The sequence below is a fragment of the Pyrgilauda ruficollis genome, unplaced genomic scaffold (genome assembly GCF_017590135.1).
Source record: "Pyrgilauda ruficollis isolate IOZ18807 unplaced genomic scaffold, ASM1759013v1 scaffold7, whole genome shotgun sequence".
NCBI classification, from domain to species: Eukaryota; Metazoa; Chordata; class Aves; order Passeriformes; family Passeridae; genus Pyrgilauda; species Pyrgilauda ruficollis.
Window position 1 is genome coordinate 10,192,281 of NW_024528821.1, and position 23,983 is coordinate 10,216,263.

Below are 23,983 nucleotides of genomic sequence, written 5' to 3' on the forward strand. Positions count from 1 at the left end.
TCACCCACATTTATGGAGATCATATATATTCCCATCTATGGATAAAAGCCTTTTTCTATAGAAAATTATTTGCCATATCCTTCATGTCAGTAAGGAATCTGAAAAGGCACTACTTTTTGTTGGTATTTTCTGACTTCAGTTGTTTTTACAGGTGGGTGCCTTACTTGAAGCGATGACATTATCTATTTGTGTTTGTGTTTCACATACTCAGACCTATTTACTGTATCTTTAAAACCAAAATGTCACTGTAAAACATACAACACCAAAAGACACCTGTTGCTTCCTGCCCCAAAGTCATGCCCCTATTTGATAACACACTGCTAAAAATTTCTTTGAGGACTAGTACTTTTTGATCATGAGACTTCCCTATCCAGTCATGGATAAAGTTTGTGGCAATTTTTTGTTCATGCCTTCTACATTTAAAGCAGAAAATGTACTGGGCACTGATTTTATATATATATGTATGTATTTGTTGTTGTTTTTATTCCAAAGCGTAGTTGTTTACAGGCACTATGAGTCCATGGCAAAGAAAAATTCTGGGTGTTTTTCTGTATCTTACCTTCTAAAGTAAGTGGAAAGGCAAAGAAAACTGGAGAGATGGTGAATCACTACCCTGAAACAGTGCTAAAACCTCGCCAAATCTTCAGGGATACAGGGTAACAAAACCACTTTTCAGGAGAAGCAGCTGCAGCAGGAGGTCTGACGGAAAAACCCAAAAGTTTGTTTAAAAATAAAACCCAGACACGGAGCTACATGAACACGTATTTACTGCAAGTAGCTCTATGGAAAGCCAAGTCAGATAAATATAAACACTATACAGAGCTTCAAGCCAGTCTCCCAAAACCGCAAACGCGATGTGTTTTACAAAGAAAACAACAGAACAATATTTACAATGGAAGACAAAGCCAGATCAATCAGCCCAACTTTAAAACAGATCTGTGGAGCAGAAATAGCAAATATAATGAACAGTTTCAACCATATATGTTTTAGTTTGTACAGACAATAACTGTCCAATATCAAATTAAATTTACAGGACAAACATTGTTCTATCATTGGTATTTCCATACTATACAGCAGCATAAACGGGTAGCTGGAAGGTAGTATATATAGTGATATGTTTTACATCATCTGAAAATGTTCTTCCAGCACAATACTGAATAAATTAGTTGCTGTAAACTAAGAGATTCAAAAAGATTGCATATTTATTATGCCGTACCTATTAGTATTTGTACCACTATACTTGAGGTTACCCATTTACTTATTTATTCAGCATGTATTAAATCAGTGCTGTATATTGTACAATGGCAGCCTCAGGGACTCTAATATGAAATAAGTATGTAACAAATTTCTTCAAAACAACCTTTTCCTTTCACATTAAATGTTTAGAACTATCTTCACCAAATTTTGATTTCTTAGAAAAGATGTAAAGCTTTATAAAAAGCTGTCTACATATTGCATTATTCATTTATGAGACCAACCAACAGCTATATGGCAAGACAGTATCATGGTCTGTAAGAGTGGTCGTGTTTTTAATTCCTGTATGTTTAGCAGCAAGTAATTGTACCAACTGAAACTTCTCTTCCAGAATCAAAAACAGGTCTGTGCTTTAAAACCCTGTAGCAACAGTTTTTTCCTGTCACTAGACACTGTGTAAACTGATTGGTACCATGTTTCCTAAAAAACCCCAAAACAATCACCTCGTATTTTAGTGACGTGTACATTTCATTACTACTCCGAAATAGATCTGGTACACATCACTGAACAATCCAAGCTGACAGTGTCTGATTTGTTACACAAACTGTACCAGCAATCTAAAGGTTGTCTGTTGGAGGTGAGGCAGCCTGGCACATCCGTTGTACAATATACATGTAGAGGATTCCCAGCTGTGTGGTGCAGTACAGCATGAGGATTTGTGTACCACTTTGAAACCCTTTAGCAATCGTCAGTGCCTTTTATAATCCATTGCATGTACCAATGACTAGTGTCATGCTCTTTTAAGTTCATAGCAGTGTTAAAAAGCTAACTCATTTCAACCAAAAAAAAAATTCAGTACAAGAGTGAAGCACTTAAATTGTAGAAAAATCAGGGCTTATTTTAAAAAATGTCAAATAGTCATTGTTCACATTTCTGTCAGTGGGATAAAGACAATCGATGAGCCAACATTTTATTTCCCCATTATGCCAGAAAGAAAGAACAAAAATAGTCCCAAATTAAAAGTGGGACTTTGGTTGAAAGTAAGATCAATTAGGGTGGTTTCCCTTTAAAAAGCTACAGCTGACAAGTCTAATGCAGAAGTCACAAACATTGGATACGACTCCGCAGTTCTCCATTCGAATCCATGAACAAAAACCTCATTTTACACAATTCATATTTATAAACAAGAACAAAAACGATCTACAAGACAACCAGCCCATTAATCCTACTTTGTACATACCAAAATTCTGAGCAAAAAAAATTTCCGTTTAAGCTCTGACAGACACTTGACTGAAAAGCCTCTAGCCTATGCTTAAGAAATACCTCTTGTACCATAAAAGCAAAACCTTAAAAAAAAAATGAAAAAAGGCAGAAGAGGTCTCTTTTCCTCAGACCCATCCAGTCCCACGGGTTCACCCCTCAAGCTAATGTGCACCTCTCCCTTCCTCCTTCTGCCCAGTCACCTGGAAAAATCCTGAACTGCCAAAGTATTTCTAAGCAATACATGTTTTAAGCTAACCACTTGTTAATGTACCAGAGAAGTAAAACCCATGTTAAACAGACAATCAGAAACCAGCTTTGACTTCTCAGAATATAAATTTTTTAAAAAATTAACAAGAGAGGCAGGAAGAAGAAAGGGACATACAGGGATCTCCTATTAGCATTCACACTGCCTCCCAAATAGATATGACATGAAAGACCAAATTCCATCACCAAAGCACAGCTATGAAAAAACGTCAATTCAAATTAATTCAATTGTAGAGAGCCGATGTCTATGAAAAAAAATAATGAAAAGGATGTGTGTCTATGTCCGTGCTGGTGGAAATGAAAGTAGCCGGCTGGAGCTGAGCTTTGCTTCCAAAAGCACCACACAGTTTCTGGAGTTACCAGCAGAAAAGTCTTCTCTTCCAACAATGGTTTCCATGGCAATGCAATCAGTCTAGAAAGGAGGGGGGGGAAAAAAAAAGTCAGTGACATTTCAGATGCAAGTTCTATCAGAAAAAAATGTTTTCTAGGGAGGAGAACACACGGAGCTTATCCACTGCAGGAGTGAGAGCTGCTGCCTGCAGAACGCAGGTCCTCCGTGGAGGGAGGGCCACTCCCAGCTGCCAACCCTTCAGAGCTCCTGAGGGAACGAAGAACGATGGAGTCTGAAGCAAGCACTGAAGAGCACTGCAGCCAGAGTGACACGTGTACATGGGACAGGAACTGGGGCAGCAGGCAGCCCGTGCTGGGGACAGCCCAGGGCTCAGAGCTCGCACGGCCCCGCGGGGCTGCGCAGCGCGGGGAGCCCAGCGGCGCTCGCAGGGCGGCAGAGCCTGCGGCCGACACCGCCGCTGCCAGCAGGGCACAGCTGCCACACCAGCGCTCCTGCACTGCCTGCTCCAAGCAACGAGCAGCACACCACAGCTGCGTGCCCTGTCCTCAGCTTTTCAGGAAAAAAGCTTTATTTAGTTATGATCAGAAACACCTCACAGTACACTTAGTCCCTTTTTGAAGAAAGTCTCACTGAAAGGCAACACCCAAGTACAGAAGCACACAGCTCCAAGCCAGCTCCCTTCTTCAAGGGCTCCAAACTGACTGGAAAAGGCAGAAGTCCAAGAGCTTGCTAAAATGAGGGGCAAAAAATATACTCTTGTATTGCAGGAAGGTACAGATGGGTGACGAGGCAGAAATGACAACAGGAGGGAGTCTGCCCTCAAAGCACCGTATCAGCCCTGCAATTAACCATGCACATGCCAAGGTGAGAGCAACTCAGGAGTTTCCTGACATGGAAGACAAGGTGATGAAGGGCATGCAAATGCTTTCTGCAGTTGCACAAACACAAATGAGGAACATATAAAAAGTCACTTTCCAGCTCTCCACAAAAACCCTTCCGCTCCCAGCTGAGCCAACGTGAACACTAATTTTCAGTCTGGAGGGCTACTGCCAACCCAGTCAGTGAATCACAAATCACACTCTCCCAGCTCAGACAGACTGTCCTCTTCCACCATTTCTGTCCTCTCAGCCAAGACTAAGGACACATGTAAAAATATATATATATATATATCCTCTGCCAGGCAGGTGTCTGTGCTCAGCTCCTCTGCAAGGTCTGAGGTACGTACCTGCAGAATGTACCTGCAGTACAGCGAAGAAGGAAACAGCCAGTTGCTCTGCTTGAGAAACAATGAGTGCAAGAGGTTTTGGCTTAAGAAAACAACAGATACAGAAATGTCAGCTACTTTTTCCCTCAAAGCCACACAGTGCCAGCTCTCTCCCTGTTCTGGGAGCTGCCTGAGCTGCAATATGGGAACACTTCATTACACAGCAATGGCACAGCACAGCAATGGCAGCACAGGCTCCTGGAACAGAGGAAGGGGTTTTGGGGCTTAATCCTGCCCATGCTCTTCTGGCAGGTCACAAGGACATCAGCTACATCTCACTGCTGAAGATCTCAGAGCTCTTCCTTCCTCTTGCTTCCTCTCAGAGCCTCTACTCCAAGGATATGCTAAAGAAAAGATGACCATGTAAAGCACAAGCATTATGTGTAATAATGCAAACCTGTATGTTTACTTACAAACCAATCATGAGGTATGCACACACAAACTCCACCCTGTGCTAAAGAAATTCTGACTTCTGTCCAGCTAAGAGTACTCTCCCGCTGAAAGAAATACGAAAGCTAAAAAAATAGAAAAAACACCAAAGCTCAGCTGAGCAGCCCTGCCCCATCCCAGCACTCAACAAAGGCTGCCCGTGGCTCCAGAGACAGAGGCAAAGGCAATGGCAGGGCTGGCAGCAGTGTGGAAGTATAGAGGGGTCCTTCCTCTTCAGGAGAAACTCTCTTTTGCCCTCACCAAGGTCCAGGTTGCTGTGTTTCATTTTTCAATTATTTCAGTGATTTCAAAAATACAGCAACTTAGTTTTCCTCAATTAAAGGAAGAAACAGCCAAAATACACCCACAACTTGAGAATCTCTATTTGTGTTATTTCACAGACATCCTAAGATCACTACAAAAAGCTATTGCTTGGTACTCACGGAGCGTGATGTGGTCAGCAATGGCTTTGTTTTCACAAAAGCCAACTGAAGCTATTATTTCTGAAATAATTTTCCTCTTTAGAAAAACATTGTTTTGTTGTAAGACCAAAGAATGAAAATATGCACCATAGCTTGCAATGAATCACACCTCAGTGATGCATGCAAGTCAAACATTAAAACAGTTAAAGCTTCTATATTAAACTTATACTCAATAAAAATTAACTTTACCAGCAACCCCCCACCCTTTCCTTGCTGTGGATCTGTAAGCTTACATAAAAGGAACTTCAAAAACTGTCTCTGCTTTTGTCAGGACATTTTTCCTCCACGCCTTACACACAAGACACACCTGAAAGCTGTCTGACAAGTTACTCTAATCTCTCCAAGCACATCCCCAAAACATTTTGAAGAGCAAAAGCCCAGTTGCTTGAATCAGACAATCCCATATGGCAGAGCTCAGTATTTACACCTAAAATGTGTTGAAAATTTTCATAAACTAATGCCAAATTACATTTAAGGTATTTGGAGGGGAAGGTGAAGGGCTTAAGAGCAAAAAAACCCCAAGCCTGTTTAAGTCCTAAGTTTAATTCTCTGAAGCAGCCTGATGTACTCAGACAGCAGCATGGCAACCAATTCTAAAGCAAGAGCACCAGGTAACTGGGCAGAACCCCAGCCAGCACAGATTAATTTATCAGAAACCAGAAGAAAGCCTGGGACCTCCCTGCAGTATCTCCCCTTCCCAAAACTCTGCACATCCTAAACAAAAGCTCATTAATTTCCTCCCTACTACACTTCAACATGTTTCTTCTCCATTTTTAAGGTAAAACAGAATTGTTGAACTGTAAAAAAACATCAGTGAGTTTCACATAAACATTACCTACAAGCTGATGTCAGTCCATAAAGCCTTGAGTCTTTCATACGTGGAGCTATTGGTTGTCACCACTTCTCTAATCCCCTTATTAAAGCTGGAAACTGCAATATTGCAGTTGGAGCAGTACAGCTGGCTGGTGTCCTGAGTCATCAGCACTTTTTCAGTATGAAAGTATCAAGCAGATATACATATATATATACACACACACACACACACACACACATATGTGTATATGTATATATGGACACATATATCATACATATCACATATATCATGTATCTTTTCTCACACAGAAAAGGCTAAGAGCAACTTGTGAAACTTGACCACATAAAAGAAAAATATTTCATCTGAAATCTAAGGGAGACTGAAGTCTTGCAAGATCCCTCCCGCAAAGTGCCGCAGTCACCACCATTCCCAAGGGCCACCACGGGAGTCCGTTCATGCAGCCAAAGGCCCACAGGTCACCCAGCAGGAATCTCCAGCATCACAGAAATCCCATGTCACCACCAGTGACTGCACCCAGGGACCAGTGGGGTCTGCAGCCCAGCCCAAGGCAGCTGTGCAGTCACAGGCACGAGCCCTGGCACCATTCCCAAGCCCCCCATCCCTGGAGCTGGGCTGGGTCACAGCACCCCCTCACTGAGGCTCACAGGTCACTGCTCCATGCCCACAGGGGCAAGCAGCACCTCACGGTCACCTGGGCACCAGGGAGGTTTATAAAGAGAAGCTGCTCATCATAAGAGGCGTAGCACGGGTTTAATGTGAGAGCAAGGCCAGTGTGTGTTGTGCTGCTGACGCCTGGATTCCCACCTCTGTGGCCCCTACCAGAAGGATCCTTTTGAAGGGACATGACCTTATGTTGAGAGGTTGCAAAAGAACTTGCACATTAAGCTTCTTGATGGTTCTTCTCTCCCACACCTGAACTACTTCCATTTTCTCATTAACCAGTTGGTGAAGGAAACCTAATGAGGCCACGCAGTGCTTGAAGTAAACAGCAGTGCTTCTATGAAACTGAGTATTTATTTCAGTCTCATAATGTAAGATTCCTTAGACATCAATTTCCTACGTTATTACTACAGATATGGGAATTGCTCATCAACAATAAAAACCAGATTAACACTTCATACCAAAGCCCATATGAATGGATTTAACTCAGCACTAACTGAAAGTAAAGGAAGCTGTCAGAGAAAGGGATGAAGAAACTCTTCCATAAGGTAAACAAATTATGAGATGTGAATCAGCAGAGACAAGAGGTACATTCTCACAGAGTAACCCAGCATTCCTGAGTTCTCAAATAAAAATGCCATATATAAAAAAATAAAAATAAAGCTTCGTGGCCAGATCAGACAGAACTTTTGCTTGCAGTGTAAACACAAAGCTGTTCCTGGACTGTCACAAGCTCTTCTACGAAAATCTACACATTAAAAAAAAAAAAAAAAAATAAAATAAATCTGATAACTGATCATGACAAGAAACAAGCAGCAAAAAAACCTCTGCAAAAAACCTTTCGAGGCAGCCTAGAAATATACTACTCTAAGTAGTTTTCATTGCATTGCACCCTACACTGGGCTTTTCAATCCAAACTTCAGCTCCATTAACAGATTTTCCACAAAAGCTTCAGCCTTTATTCAAAATTGAGCTCTGCTGCTACAGACTACTGACAACAATACAAATTCAACTTCTTATCAATGTTTAATATGGAAAATGAGTCTAGACAGTATCCAAACATTTTCAAAGTTCATCTCATGAAATATATAAGCAAAGTTTAGAAAATTGAAGCAACGTTCTCTTCATTACACAATTCCATTTCAATTCATCAGTTTAAGATGGGATCAGATTATAAAACTGCATGCAGCTGTCTGAATTTTGCTGAGGAACAATCAGAAGAAAAAGATCACAAGGCAGAAGAGAAACTAAGGGGCAAATATTTAAAACAGGATGGGAGCATTGCTGAAAGACGTTTTATTTAAAATTAAGGAACACACTGAGAAAGCACTGCAAGTTTTCTATGCAAAAATCACATAGTTTTATAAAAATTAGGGGCAGAGATATAAATCAGCTGTAATTCATTAGATGCAAACCCAGTGTGTTCCACTTGAAAATGTATGAGATGAGAATATACCAAATTTACACTTCATTTCCTGCATCTGAATTATCAAGGCCATACAAGCCAGGACACTTTGAAACATACTGAGAGTTCTGAGAACACAGCAGACATACCCTAATTCCCTCAAAGAAATCCATCCTAAATAATACCTGTTTTTATAGGAAAGGCTTTTACTGACATAATTCTGCAATTGATTCCTAAAAGGATAAAAGCTTTGCTTACAGAAGATATTAATTTAAGATAATTAAATTATTAAAATCTCCATGTCAAAGACTAAGACAGCTTAATACTTTGTGGAGAACACTGCTGAAGTTCTCCATTTCCTGAACTTCAGGTTAGGGGGAAATCAGAATTAATCTGATTTATGCAGATCAAAAGCAGCAGAGCAGCCCTAGACGTTTTGTGCACACAGCCACACAATATTCCTGTTGTTCAGGAAAGCACTAAACCCAGCACAACCTCAGGACACAATGTGGCATCCAAAAGCATTTTGTTCAGCAGCCAGGCTAGGGCAGGAGCACAGCAGTGAGTTCCACATGGAGCCCTCCCCATGGCAGGCAGACCAGGGAAGGCTCATTTGCCCAAACAGATTCTTCACAAATTAGTGAAAATTTTTCTTTTGCTCCAAATTTTACCAAATACACAGATACTATCCCATGCCATTGTCCTATTTCTTGGAATTCTTATTTTAATGGCACAGCTTTAGACCTTGCTACAGGCAAGCAGTGTTAGTTGAGAAAAGCTGAATTTCTTAATTTGCACCTGGCAGACATCAAGTCTACAAATACAAATCCAAACCTGACCCACTTGCTGCATCCCTCACACGTGCAGTTGTGGTGCCTGGGTGACCCAAATGAAGTCCTGACACAGAGACATCCTGATTTGGCAAGGTGTTCAGCTACCTGCTGACCACCAAGCACATACTCCATATACTTTCTTCAGCCAACAACAGGCTAATGATGCTCAAAACCAGCTACCTAATATATATGGAACCTGTAATTTTACTGACTTTCCACAAGCAAAAAAAAAAAAAAAAAAAAAAAAAAAAAAAAAAAAAGTAGTATTTGGTTAAAAAAAACCCTGTTGCATGACCCACTTTTCACTGGGTAAACTATTTAAACACAGCAACTGGTAACATATACCAGAATTGTTCATTCAAAACATGGTTTTGCTACTATCAGTGTTCAGCAATTTCATGAGCTAAAAACCTCTCCCATGCTTTCAGATAATTTCTACTCACTTAGCAGAAATACCTTATCTCTTGCACCAGGGGCTTTTTTCCCTGTTGGAATAAACAGCAGGGTTGTTTCTAGGAAGGCCGTATGCGCGCTCCCTAATGTCATCTCTTGTGCTGATACTATTCCTAGAATTAGTAAACTTGCCTGCAGTTTTGGCAGAGGTCTAATACCAACTCAAATTGCACTGGACAGCTTGACAAGAAATTGTTGGAGGTTTTTTTGAGGGTTTTTTTGGTGGTTTTAAATTAAATTTCTATTACAATATAACACAACAGCAGTAAAAATTAACTGTTCTCCACCTCAAAATACATATTTCAAAACTTCAGATTTTCATGTTGCAGAAGAATCAAAACAAGGTTTTGCTTTTGAAAAAGCATTCTCACAGCAAGTGTGTGAGTTACTGCACCTGACCTGAACCACAGAAAATATGGGTAAATTTTAGCCAAAAAAAACAAAGTTGTTTGTGTGGGCTTCTGAGAATACCACCTGCTGCAATTCCCTCTGCTCCTATGACAAAGGTCAGGAGCCCTCAGTGCCAACAGGGAGGAATATTTCCTGTCTGTGCTCTTGCTGCAAAGAGGGCATTATGAACTGTTTGGAAACAAATAGGAGAGAAAACAGCCACAGCAAACACCTCTGTACATACAGCCCTGCCTCCTGCATCCAGAAAGGACTTTGAATACTTGGGAAGTTTCAGTAGTGCAGAGAAAACTCCTGCAAGGTGTGACACAGCTTCCCAGCGAGGAACAGACTGGTAACAAGAACCCCTCAGCCTGCAGAGAAGAACTGGGACATAACAGGAAATTTTAAAAGCCCAGATTATACCACAGGTCCACACTGCGTGTGGTACAACACACTGGGCAAGCGTAACGCAGAGGAGGGCACAGCATCTACACCATCCTAAGTGGCCTGGAGAAAAAAGATAAGATTTGTTATCTCTTCCACTACACACACCAGGGGCTGCCAAAATAAGCTGGTACAGAGCAGGGTCCAAAATGCACAGAGGTCTGCAGGCAGCACGTCCTGATGGATTGTGGGCTGCTGTGGATACAAGGAGTTTACACAGGATCAGAGAGAGACTGGAAAAGTACTTGGATTAAAGAATTATAAAACAGGCTTGAATTATAAAACAGACACACTATATTGGGCTCAAGAAATCCTCAAAACTGGAAAAAAAAAAAAAAAAGAAAATAAAATCAGAGGCTTGGGTGTGTGTTTGTGGGAGTTATTATACACACCTGTCCTGCTCTTCCTCTGCTGGGCAGTGTCTGCTTGCAGGCACAGGTCTGGGGCTTGAGTGAGCCAAACTTCTTAGGAACACAACCAAGAGAAAGGGCAGGGTCACTCATGACTAATGAAACAGCTCCCCACCTTTCAAACCACCTTTCCCTAAACTTCCTTTCTACATGAAGTTTCACCTGTTGTAATTCATCCCTTCCCTTTTCTCAACCACTTTAGACCTCAACACCTGCAAGCATTCAGCACTACCTTCTTCTTTCACCTCTAGTGCCACAAATGATTGTCAAAGGCAAAAAGTTACTACACAGCCAAATACCTACACAGTTACACACTTGTGCAGGCTCATGTGTGCCTGCATAGAAAAATAAATATATCTTTGCTATCAGTCACTCTCTGCTATCACACATAGCAGTGTGGCATGCATCAATTTTTTTACATTTCCTAATTATTACATAATTGACTATCCATTAATATTAGGACACCCCAAAGCCTGGCTCACGCAGGAGAGGAAAAGAAAAGTTCAGATTAGACTGCATGTGTGAAGCAACATCTTCTCAAGCCTCAGGACATGCCCAAGAGCCAAGGGTTGCACTTTCAGCTTCCAGGAGCAGTTTGGGAGCTGACAAGGACAGAGTTGAACTGACTAAACACAGACAACGTTTAATCAACAGTGTCCAACTCTTGTTTAGGGTCTGCCTTGTGGAACATGTCAACATTAATATTTCAATCACTCATACCCTCAACAGTGAATCAAGACTTGATGCTGCCACCACTTCCAGATTTACCCAAAACCACTGCAGCGTCTGCTCAACCTGATCTACAGACAAAGAAAAAGTCACTTGCTCCAGTGAAAGTGACTGTGCTGCTCTCCAGCCTCCACAGGCATCACTCCCGCAGCTGACAGCACTGCAGCAGCAATGAGCAGGTCCCATGCACACCTCCCCACCCAGAGATGGGCTCTAAATGCTCTGGGGCATTGGTTCTAAATCCTAAAGGTGGCTATCTTCCAAGCCCCACTGTGCCTTCTCTCCAATGCTAGAAGGAAGCTCAGGAAACAATGCTGCCTGAAACTCAGAGATGCCACCTAAAAGAACCCCAAGAATGAGCCAGTAGTAATGCCAAGGCAGTTCCACCAGCTTGGTTGCTTCTGGAGCAAAGTCTCACCAAGAACAGAGGCCCCAGTTCCACACCACATTAACTGCCAAGGGATGCTGCACAGGGTGATCCTGTGTTTTGGTATGCATTCCTGCATACCTGCTCACACCAAATCTACCAGCCACAGGTCTGCAGGAAAATTAACTTACAGAAAGGAAAAATAAATAAAAACAGGGAAAAAAAAATCACGTTCCACATCTAAAAGGGAGAAGTAAACACTGGGACATGTTCCTAACTCAGAGATACATGTTGGCCCACATTCCTCTTACCAATATTAATATCCTGGCCAGTGTTCTGACATTCACCTCATCCTTTTCAAGTCATTTAAACCATTACAACACTACCTTCCCTTGCTCCCTGCCATGTGCATACCCTTCCAAGTGCCTACACCAGCTTCCTCTCCTACAACCACTCTCAGCAGCCTTTTATCTCTTCCAGGCTCTTATCTGGACTCTGCCAATGGCAGCAGCCTTGATCTCTATCTTACTCTCCACCCCAGCACATTAGGTTTCATCCATCTCTTTAGTTTCATCTTTAAATTGTAAGCTCCTTAGGAGAGGGACCAACACATTTACATTTGTGGCACCATACAGGGACCTCCATCCTGTCTACCAGTTCAGGTTCCACAACAAGTAGAGATCCTGTCTGGAGAGATCCTGTCTGGAGCTACATGCTTTCATTAACAGACTGTTGTAATAATGTCTGAATGACCTCAAGATCAAATCTCTTCATTTTTTCAGCTCGTTTCTAACTAATTTCCTGTTCACCACAATCTGCAATTTAAAAACACCTTGTTCTACAAACACGTAAATACAAATCCCACCCACCCCAAAAAAACATCACACAGTGAAATACAGACAGAAGAGACCTCCCAAAGCATTTCACACAAAATTTCAAACAAAAAACAAATGTTGTTACAAAGCAATGTACTACTGGAAAAGCAAAGAGCTTACAAATGGTTCTAACAGATTAACTTGAGATTGAAAATAATTCCATAAAGGAAACAGAAACACCAGTGCCTGTCAATAGCTTAAACAGGGGTTTCATACAAATGACCTATCCCACGGCCCACGAGAAAAGCTCTGCTTGGGCTAGTATGCAATCAGGACATATTTATCAATGATACAACATCTGCTTTACTGCCACTAAGAACTTCCCAAATTCCTGCTAGCCTAAGAGATCTGGGTAACAAGAAGCACTAGGTGCACTAGTTGCCAAAAAATAATTCAGGTTCAGACTATCCAGCAGGAAAAAAAGTTACATGGCTAATTCATCTGGTCAGCAAGAACCTAAACAATAAAGCAAACTGGGGCAGCATGAGTACAGGAACAGAATCACACTATTCCCTGTGGAAGGACAATATCCCTCAACAGTGCCTCAATAAACTCAGAAACCAATTTCAATAGGTTTGTTAGCAGCCCTTTTGATAGTACTTCCTACAATTTTCAGAAAAAAGAAAACAGCATTTTGATATTCTCAGTCTTTCTGCAAAATTCTGATCTACTAAAAAGGGAACCTTCCTCCAAGTAGGCAGCATATTTATCAGCCTTTCATACCCTAGCAAAAAGGAAGTACTATTCTTATCTATTTATGCCCTAAATAATAATTCAGTTTGGTATTTATAGAAGTTCATAACATACATATGCTATGCAGTGAATACAACCCCTAATTACCTTTAGTAGTAATTTATTAAAGTTTTCAGTTTTCTTGAGTCACATTAAGTTGTATCTTTACCTTGGAATTACAGTCAAATCTTAACTATAGTAATTTCAGTATAAGCCACTTCTTTCAAAAACCCTCTCTTCTTGGAAGAATAAAAAATATTAGACCTCACACTTAACTCATGAGTCACTGGCACACCAAACACGTGTATACACACAGGTGCATTCTCAATGGTTTGCATCCAACCATAGATCTAAATCAACAGAAAAATAATGTCTGGAAATAAGCAACCTCTGGCCCTTAAGATACAGCTCATGACTTGAAGAGGGCAGAAGACTCTTGCTAAGTCTACACTGTTGCTCCTGGGGTAATGCTACACCTGAAGCTAAATCTCCATAAATCCAAACACTTATATATGTTCAAGATCATTTAGATAAGATACTCAGCAACACCTCTGAAATGCCTTTGATGAGTCAGGCTCATTTACCTTTGTCTTCCCACTGCCCTCAAGTATGTCAGAAATCCCTTCCTGATCACAGCTCTGCCTCTCAAGTAAATCATAACCCATCCCTAAGCCTGAGTGACCTTCACAGAGTTGCAGGGCTTGATTAAAACTGGAACACACTTCTCCATTTTTCCCTTGTCACTGCCTAAACCTGCAAGACGACAGGGCAACTTGTGCAACTTGTATTCTCAGAGGATTGTTAAGAATATTTAGAATGTAAACTGAAAAAAATTAAACAGCAAATTTTCAGGGCGGACCATCAAACAGTTCTCCAGCCAAGTCATTACACACCATTTAAGGTTGTGTTGTAAGACAATAGCCCATTTTTAAGAGAAAACAAGCAGTAATAGTACATCCCCAGGTTCCAGAGAGTTTGACTCTCTCACACCTGCCTTCCAGTTTTATCACTCCATTTTCCTCTGAGCTGAAGAATGCCACATTTGATCACAACAGTACCTAAAATAGAACTCTGGAGTTTGTTTCCTTCTTCAGCTCAGAAAAACAAACTTGTTAGCGCAATCAACAGAATTCAGCATGGTTTTGGGAGCACCACAGATCCACAAACAGAGCACACACACACCAAGGTACAACACCGTACTATAAGCTCTTTTTAGTACCACCCAAAACCTCAAGGTATAAATCCTCCCCCGAGCAATCAAAATGACGAAAATGTATTAAAGATCCTTTCATAAAAAAAAGACCATACGCAGAGAAAAGCAAACCCAAACTCTACCTACTGCTAGCATGCCAGTGGACATACAAAAACCCCAAAGAAATACCCAGTGACAAACCACCCCAGTAATCACATGCTGGAATACAGCCTCTGGAAAGACCAAACAGCGCTGCCCACCCTCTGCAACTCCAACCTGCTGCCCCAGCCACGGGGGAACAAGGGGCCCTCACACATCAAGGGAGGAGGGCAAAACGTGAAGTTGTAGAGGGAAGAGTAAAAGGGTAATAATGCATTTAAGATTTCAACAAAAGACTTTAAAATAAATTAAAAAAAAACCAAAAAAAAAACCCAAAACAACCACAAAAAGCACAGTAAACCCAGGCTGGATTACTCCCAGACCTCCCTGCATCCTGCAGCCAATGTTTTCACCCACTAGACAGCTACGAGTGAAAGGTTTTAGACTTCCAAAAAGACAAATGTCACCATCAGCTGCAACTATGGATTTAAAGTCTGGAAAGCTGATTTCCAGAAGTATTTCAACACTGACTCCAAGTAAGCATTCTCTTTCAATGGCAGGGGAACATTCTTGTCTCAGACTCTCACCAAAGTATAAGTAAAACTGAACTGATTCTTGGTCAAATATGTCATAATTAACTCACTCCCACGCCACACGGCAAAAATCTGTTCTGCCTTCAGCAGCTCACATACTACTCAAGAAGAAATTACCTTGGGTATTTTTAAGCATAGCTGCAAGTTACCCAATATTATTAAAGTGGCATCTGTTACAGCAAGATTAAAATGGTTTGAGTTGTTTGGGTTTTTTTAAGAATTATTATCCCAGCACTACTTCAAAGATGTAGGATACACAGCAGCATTTGAATGTACTGCAGTAGAGTTCTTCAAATTATTTTTAAATGGGCCCCTGCCTTAAGTATTCTGCCAATACAGAAGAGCCTCAGTTTGAAACAAACTTTAAAACCACTACTTAGAAACCCAAAAGGAGTGGTTATTTGCTTCATACCCCATAAACTGTAATTTACTATATTAGTAATAGCTAAAACTTTCAGCTTCTGAATTTCTTAAAGTGTATATTGTTCCTTATATTCTTCAAGATTTTGCACTTGAAATATGCAAGTTACCAGAAAGGATTTGGACAATTTGAAACATAAATTTTGCTTTACAGCTGTTGTTGCTTTCCTTCCTCTCAGCTTTCCAAAGTAGACACAGCACTCTCACCCAGTCTAGCACAGGAGAGATTAAAAAGGTGAGGAACAATTATGTTATAATCCTGCACTTTATAGAACATCTTAAATGATATCATAGCATAGTGTTAGAATACCAGGTAAGTATCACAGAGTAGCAGGTAAGATTGAAGAGTGGGTGTAAAATAGCTGAGCTGCTATTAAGCTGAACATTACATTTACTCTAAACAGCTGGTTTTTGAGGCCAGGGTATCTTTGCAGGTATAATATTTCTAATTAAGACTGAAGAAACTTGTATTATACAGGACTCATTATGCATTTTATTACTGCCCATTCTCATTATCCTGCTTAGTTTCTACAAGGTCCAATAACAAGGTATACATTAGCTAAGCCCTGTTTGAAGTAGCTTTAGTGTTCTGTACTCCTAGCACAAAATGTCATGACTCAGATTCGTGTAATCAAAACTGCAAACCACTTGCTTCAATATTGTGTAACAATTTCATGATGAAATTGTTTTGCTAATGACCTCCTTAAACTGCAAGCATTGAAAATCAGTATCTTATATTCTTATTATCATTATCAACATAAAACCTGAGCTCAGCTTTGCCTAAACCCCTAAAAAAAGTTTAGTAACAAGTCAAGACTGGTTACCATTCCAAGCTTGTGCTCTCCCTCTCCTCCATACAGGTCATGAATGGAGAAGGGAAAAACAAAAAGTTTGATTCACATCAGTGAACCTGAACCAAAAGTAGTTTGGAAATTACAATGAGGGAGCAGTGATGCATTGGAAATCACTCCACCACCCTTGGCAGTTTGGAGAACACAGCTGAGTCACAGAACACAATATGCCATTTAAGCAAACAAAAACAAAAAGCAAACAATCCAAAGCTGGGAAGTGTTTTCGTTCCAATAAAGCTGTGGTTCCAGGAGAAGAGATGAAGTTCTCTACCTGACAGAATTTAATACAGATGGGATAGCTTCTTTCTAGGAAGTTAAAGGTAAATACATCTGCTAAATATTTTCCTTAAGAATGGATTTAGCCACAGAGCACTTTTTTCAGGCAGAGAGACTGAAAAAGTGTGATGCAGTAGAAAGACAGCACGCAGTTCTGCTAAGTCTCCAAAAGTATTAAAAATATAAATTACCTAAAGGCACACTACACCTTTTCAGGAGACAAGAGGTTTAAGACTGAAGCTTTATTTTCACTACTTATTGGAATGTGAAAATGTTTTTCTGGATTACAGAAAACTTTTTGAATATTGAAATAAAAGCTTTATTACCATAGAAACCAATAAGCTGTTTAAAGAATACAGACTTCTAAAATTGTGCTTGCTATAGCTCAGAGACACGATTTCACATGTGAAAATAAACAGCTATCCTTATATAATCAAGAGTTTTAAGTCATTCCTGAGAAACAGATATACACCACCAATTTACAGTCTGGCAAGCTGCTTTTAGCCTGGACTATTCCAAAATCTGTTCACCCCTTCATGAGCCCCTACAAGTGGTAAGTGTCCACACCCCACCTACCCTCCTACTATATACCAGAAATATTTTACACTGCCTTCATAGAAGACTATTAGGCCTCGTGCAATTTTGTGTTTCTCATCAGGACTGTAAAGATGCTTGATTTCCTGGCAAAGCCCATGATTTTTGCACAGAGCTGTTTCTGCCTCCTTTTAATGCATTTCATTTCCAGAAAACTTCAATTCCTAACAAAAGCCAGCAGTTGTTATGCCTCTTGCTCCTCTGCAACTTGTAATAGAGAAGGGAAAAACTCCAAGCAGGGGGCTGTAGATACTTTGCCACATCAACAGTAAGCAAAAGGCTTATCATAAACACAATTTCTAAACACAGTATCTCTTGTAAACTATTTTTCAATGTAGTATTTACAAAATAGCTGAAAGGAAAACATATTTGTTATTTTTTTCATCCTAATTATGCAAAAAAAAAGCATTTTATAACAAATTTTAATCATAGGGAATTTTAATCAAGGGGAATTCTAAAATTAATTAAAATTAAAGGGGAAGTTTAAAATTCTGCTGGTTTTGGAGGTGCTTAAAAAAAAAAACCACGAAAAAACAAACACAAATTAGCTGCAGCAATCAGTGTGCCTCTGACTGCAGATTTAGCAGACAAATCTTTGAAGTGCTGAAAGACTGAATTTGGAAGAAAGCACTTCTTGGACTGGCAACTTTCAACGTCTTCTAAATTTGATTCCAACCAACAAAACAAAGCAGAGGAAAAAAAACCACTAAGGCAAACCACACATTTCTGAGCAGCCCCAAGCAGTGCTGCCAGACTGAATGGCATGCGAGCTGAGTCAGGCTTATACTTTCCACTAGTAAAAGCTACACAATTTTAAGGTCCTGCAATACCTTTTACCTTTAGAAACTTAGTTTTAAAGCAAAACTAGATAAAAATAACTTGCCAGTGTTGAGACTGTAATTAAAAATATTAAAAATATAAAAGTCAGCAGCAGCCTGCCCCCTTACTGCTTTATCTGTGGACAGAGTAGACAAGTATCAATGTCCAACCATGATTAAATATTTCCTCTTAGTATCCAACAATGTACATTTGCAAAGAGAGGAAAACATCATTTCTAACAAAAATGGTTTTCTACCAGAGAGTGAATTACTGTAAGGAGTTCAGTGGGTCACTGGCACCAAAGCAATGATTATTCTTCCAGAGCTCCAGCACAGCGCACACACACACTGCTCAGCCGGCGGACATGCACTGACACCACTAATTACTGGCTTTGCTCCCACCATGAGAGCTCATGGTATGAACAGCAGTGTCCCTCCTCTTCCCCATACTCTTTCTCCCCACCTGCAACACCTTTTTTTTATGCACACTTCAAACTGCATCACCTTACTGCTGGGTCAGACCACTGACAACTTGAAAGGCAGCAGCCTCCCCCACCACGTTACAGACCTGGAAGACACTGCTCAGAGCCTGCTCCTCCTCAAGCACAGGCATTCCTCACCTGCTACACAAAAGGCAGGTCCCAGGGAAAGCTGACAGCTCAGCTGAGCCCTAGGTGGTGAATGTGAAGGCCATGAGCTGCCTGAGCCCCCTTCCACACTGGTCAATCAAGTCCTCAGGCTTCTCCAGAGGACACAAAGATGCTATGGAGACCAAAGCTCAAAAGCAGCCACCAAACCTTCAAGGGGGAAAAACTGAGTTCTGTTTACGTAAGATTCAGCTAAATAAATCTGAGCAGATTTACACATTAAGAAAACACTATAATATGTCTTTCAACTACATTAAGAAGAAACAAGAAATGTATTTAAGCCTCAAATTCTGAGGTCTAAACCAAATTTAGCCATTTTGGACTTTTAAATAACAAGAATTTCAGTTCAGGAAAAAAAATGAAGAGTCATCTAGTTCTAAGAAGGAAAAAATAGCAAAACAGAAGTGAAGGAAAGAACTACCGTAACATCAGGACAAGAATTCACAACATGAAATGCCATTAATGCTTATGTTAGCAAAATTAATTAAAGAAAAAAAAAAAGGCAAACGACAGTTTGATAACACCTCTGACTGCCTAGAAGAGGCACATAAATGCTTTAGGCCGAGGACCACATCCCCTTTCACTGCTGTTCAGCAGTTCAGATGCTGCACTACAACAAAACTGGTTGTACTAGAATAACACAGGACATTATAAAAAACATTTACCCCACTCTGAAGACAGCACTAAGCAGACAATCTAATTCCTATGGTTAAGCAAGCATGAAAGGGAAGTGCTTTTAAAGTTACAAACCTTTTCTCGCGTTACACTTCAGCCCATCTGATCTGCTGAAATCTATGCTTACATAAGCTCCACTGTCCAAACCTGAAGTACCATTTTGGAGATGGCAAGCTGGCGCTGTAGTACTCGCCTCACAGCTTAGAGGGTCATCACGTAAATTCAGAGCAATGTAGTTTAAGCCATTCTGAAATCCAGTTGAGGTATCCCTGGACATTTTGTTTTCCTGACCATCAGAAATGTTTTCATCTGGTTTCAACCAAACGTTGTCAAATGAGGCAGAGCTGTGTCTTTTGCTACTGTCAGTAAAGAAAGAGGATGAGGTCGTCACAGTCCCAGCAGAAGAGAACGTCTCAGAACTGTGTCTCCTCCTGCCTTGAGGGTCAGCTCGAATCACTTTCGGTCCTATAGGAGGGTCAGAGCTAGGGACAGAGAAGCTACTGCTACCAGCATATCGATCAACAATGCAGAGTCTATTAACGATGGAAGAAGGACTATCCATCTTCACAGCACTGTCAGATTCAGTGGCAAATGGCCTTGGTGGTGTTGCTGCCATGTTGAACGTCATCTCAGTGTAGTCATCAGTCCTGTTACTTGCCGTGCTAACACATGCAGCACCAAACGAGAGCCTGGCATAGTCAGGGTTTGGTTGGTTTCTAGGAATACTGGAACTTGCATAAATTGAAATATCTGTTAGAGAGTTTGACAGTTCCTTGGCTGCTTTTGGTGACTGCACATCCAAGTCAACACTCATGTAATCAGAGAGCGGTGACTGTCTGTGGTCACTGCTTGAGCCTAGAGATGATGGAGATCCTTCTGCAGATAAGGAATAGGGCGTATTACTCGCCTTTTCATTAAAATCAATGTTGATGTATTCACCAGGACTCGCTGGCTCAGGCGGAACTGTACGATCATACATTCTGGGGATGGTATTGCTCCCTCTCGTACCTAGGGGCAGCCGTGTGGGCCTGGCAGCCCTGCTCTGCACAAGTCCTTCATCCGAACCCTTCAACGTCGGCAATTTAGAGATGCCGTTAGCCAGAGTCTCACTGCTGACCCCCTTCACATTTTCTGGTGCACCATACAAGAGTTTTCCAGGTGAAGACATTGGAACATATTCACTGTGGTCACCATTTTGTCCTGATAATGCCTTAAAGCTTCGGGGCAAAGAAAAATATGAACTAAAACCTTTGGAAACAGAAGTGGTATGAATATAATTTGAATCACTGGGGTGCTTTGGAACTGAATTGCCAGGTGACATATCCATATACTCGTTGTTTACGATCTTCTCATTACTTCCTTTAGAGGCAAATCCAGTTAAAGGACTCCGTACAGGTGAAGAGCTGCCCTTTGGAAACATCATCATATAGCCTCGGGAGTCAACCTGAGATGGTGACCATGAATTGTTAATCTGTTTTGGAACAGACATGCTTTTAGGAGTCATTGGCAAATAATCGCTGGTGCTGGATAGAGAAGATGCAACTCCTGGCATCATTGGCATGTACCCATCATCCCTGGCTTTACTCCTGCTTTGGTTACACGTGGAATCAAGGTTAGTGTCACTGTACTCCAATTCATTGTTATCTTTCAGTTTTGGTGTTTCAGAGTAAAGTAATCGTCCATGATTTCCTGCAGAATCTTCATCCAACAAAGCTGTAGTTTGCGTTGTCTTCTGCTGCACTGCCACAGAAGCTGGCTTTGTCAGAGAGTAAGCTCTTTTCCTGAAGCATTTTTCAGCCTCCATATAATCATCTCTTGAGCCATCATCTCCCTGTTGCTTATTCATGGACATGTACTCACTCAGACAGTTCTCCTCTCTGATTGGTGGTGTGTTTCCCAGGGAATCTGGTGTATTACTCCTCACCCTAAAGTACCTGAAATCGCCAGGGCTGGAGCCATACTCATCAGAAGAGATGAATCCCCCATCACTTGGGGAACCACAAACAGAAGAGCTAGAAGGCCTGGTCAGCATGTCCGAAGCAGAACCATGGCCACTGCTGGAAGAAACACTGATGGGACTTGTGGTGGAGGGAAAATGAGAAACAGGCAGCGAAGCAGACCTGGTGTGGTAAGATGAGCTGAAAGCAGCTCTCACGTACCTTCCACTCCCTTCTTGCCGGCCCAAATTCATCCTTGCAGTATTCAGGTGTATCAGACTCCCAGTCACTGACCTAAAAGGTCTAGTCATGGTTCCTTCTCCTTCACTGGACGTTCTGAAGCGATAGGAGTTGTTGCTTTTGGTGGTAGGAGGAGTGCCTCCAGCAACGCTCTCAGTTCTAGATCTTCTCTGCAAGCCTGTCTGGCTGGGGGGAAGGTTGCCCAAATGCCTTCTGGTGGTGATGAAGGATATGGGATTGGTACCGCTGCCACCACCAGAAGACTGGCTCTTGCTTCGGGGCCTGAACTCTGCAAAGGCCTTTAGAGCTTTCATAGTATCCAGAAAAGTCTCATGCATATTTTGGGCAACAACCGAATCATCCACTTGCATCCAGAGCTCTCCAGGCCCAATGGAGGCAGATCTGCCCACTTCAATGAAGAAGAAATTCTCTGAGTGTCCGCAGCGGCGAATGTTCATAAGCTGCAAGTGAACAGAGGGCACCTCCGAGTTCAGCTTGACAAGGTGGATGGCTTTGCTGGAGAGGCACAACCTATACACTCCAGTGAGGTTTTTTGTTTGTCCCAAGCCTTTGGGCTTCACGTTGACCTGCCACACCTCCTTGAAAACAGTGCCAGGCCTCAGGGTGGCCCCGTAGTGCTCATCATCGTCATCCACCTGCTGATCGGCATGGTCCTCCTGCTCCAGGAAGCCCCTCTTGCTCTGATTCATGAGCTCGCTGATGGCCTGGTACCAGGCCTCCTGCTCGGCGTCGTTCTCGGCCAGCATGGCGAAGTACTCGTCCTTGGTGTACAGGGCGATGATGTGCTTGTGCTTAGCGTCGGCCCGGCGGCTCACGGTGAAGCACTGGTACAGGGGGATGACCCGCTTGGGCGGGGGGCAGCACAGCGCGGCCGCCCCGCCGGCCCCCGCCGCCCGCAGGCTGCTCTTGAACTTCTTCTCGCTGTCATAGTACTCCAGCCGGGCGGGGGCCAGGTGGCTCTCGGCCCGCAGGACGAAGTAACGCTTGTGGCCGTGCTTCTGCTTCCGCAGGTACCCGCATTTCCTCACGTCCTCGCCGGCGCCGCGGCCCGCGGGGGCGGCCTCGGGCGCCGGGCACAGCGAGGCGCTGGGCGAGCGCCGCAGCAGCAGCAGCAGGTGGTGCGGCTGAGGGGACGGGCAGCGCCCGCCCTCGCCCGCCGCCGGCTCCCCCTCGCCCGCCGCCGCGCCGAGCACGCCGGGCTCCTGCTGGGGCGCGGCTCCGCCTCCCGTGTGCCGGGCGCCCGGCTCCTCCTCGCTGCCGCTGCCGCCGCCACCGCCGCCGCCGCCCGGGCCATTCATCCCGCTCGCCATCTTAGGGGCCACGCAGGGTCCGGTGCCGCCAGGGACGGGGCGCAGGGCGGGCAGCGGGAATCCGCGCTCACCGGAGAAGCGCCCCGTGCATGGGAAGCGGGCAGTGCTTCCTGCGCCCCCAGCCCGGTCCGCGCTTCCCCCGGTCGCTCCGGCCACTCGCACTCACGGGCGGCGGCGGCAGCACCGCGGCGAAAACATCACGTGACTCCGCGGAGGGCGGGGCCGCGGCGGGCGGGGCGCCGGGCGCGCGGGGCGAGGGGGCAGCGGCGAGCCGACCGGGCCGCGCGCCAGAGTGGCAGTGGCAGAGCCAATAGGAAACGGCAGTCCTTCGCCAGCGAGCCAATCAGCGGGCGCAGCAGGGAGGAGAGGCGGGCTTCGCTGCGCCCTGTCCGGGGAGGCGGGGCTACAAAGGACGGACAACACGGCGGACCAATGGGAGGCGGCGGCCGCGCCGGGCTGGCCGCGATCTGCAGGGGTGTTTCCTGTGCTGGGGAAAGAGGCGGGGCCGGCCGCGATTGGCAGGAGTGTTGAGCGGTCGGTCCGACAGCCAATCCGCGCCTCACACACACAGACGGGGGCGGCGAGGCGGGGGAGCTGTGTATTCGGCGGCGAGAGTAAGGGGGAAGGCGGGGCATTGAGGAGATGGGCAGGCTGTTTGGCTAATCAGCGCAAAGCCCCGGCTGACGAACACTACCGGCTGACGTTGCGTTCGCCCGGTTCCTTCGGGGCGGGGCCCGCCCCTGGCGCGCGGAGCTGGAGGCGGCTGCCATTGGCCGGCGGGGAGGGCGCGCGGGGGGGGGCGGAGCGCGCGCCGCAGAGGAAGTAAACAACCCGCCAGCGCGCAAGCGGCCCGTGCGAGGGCGGGCGGCGCGAGGGGCTGCGCGTGACACCCCCCCGCCCCGCGCGCGCCATATCTGACCCCGGGGCTC

General features: G+C 43.6%; 1 protein-coding gene across 1 annotated transcript; it reads right to left on the reverse strand.

Annotated features, from left to right (window-relative positions):
* Window positions 1–750: 750 nt before the first annotated feature.
* On the reverse strand, window positions 751–23,834 carry IRS4 (insulin receptor substrate 4). Its single transcript, XM_041485279.1, is given in 6 exon segments — window positions 751–3,133; window positions 19,622–23,180; window positions 23,182–23,292; window positions 23,294–23,413; window positions 23,415–23,621; window positions 23,624–23,834. Coding segments are annotated over 6 exon segments (4,068 nt in total). The 5' UTR covers window positions 23,690–23,834; the 3' UTR covers window positions 751–3,128.
* Between the last annotated feature and the right edge of the window lie 149 nt (window positions 23,835–23,983).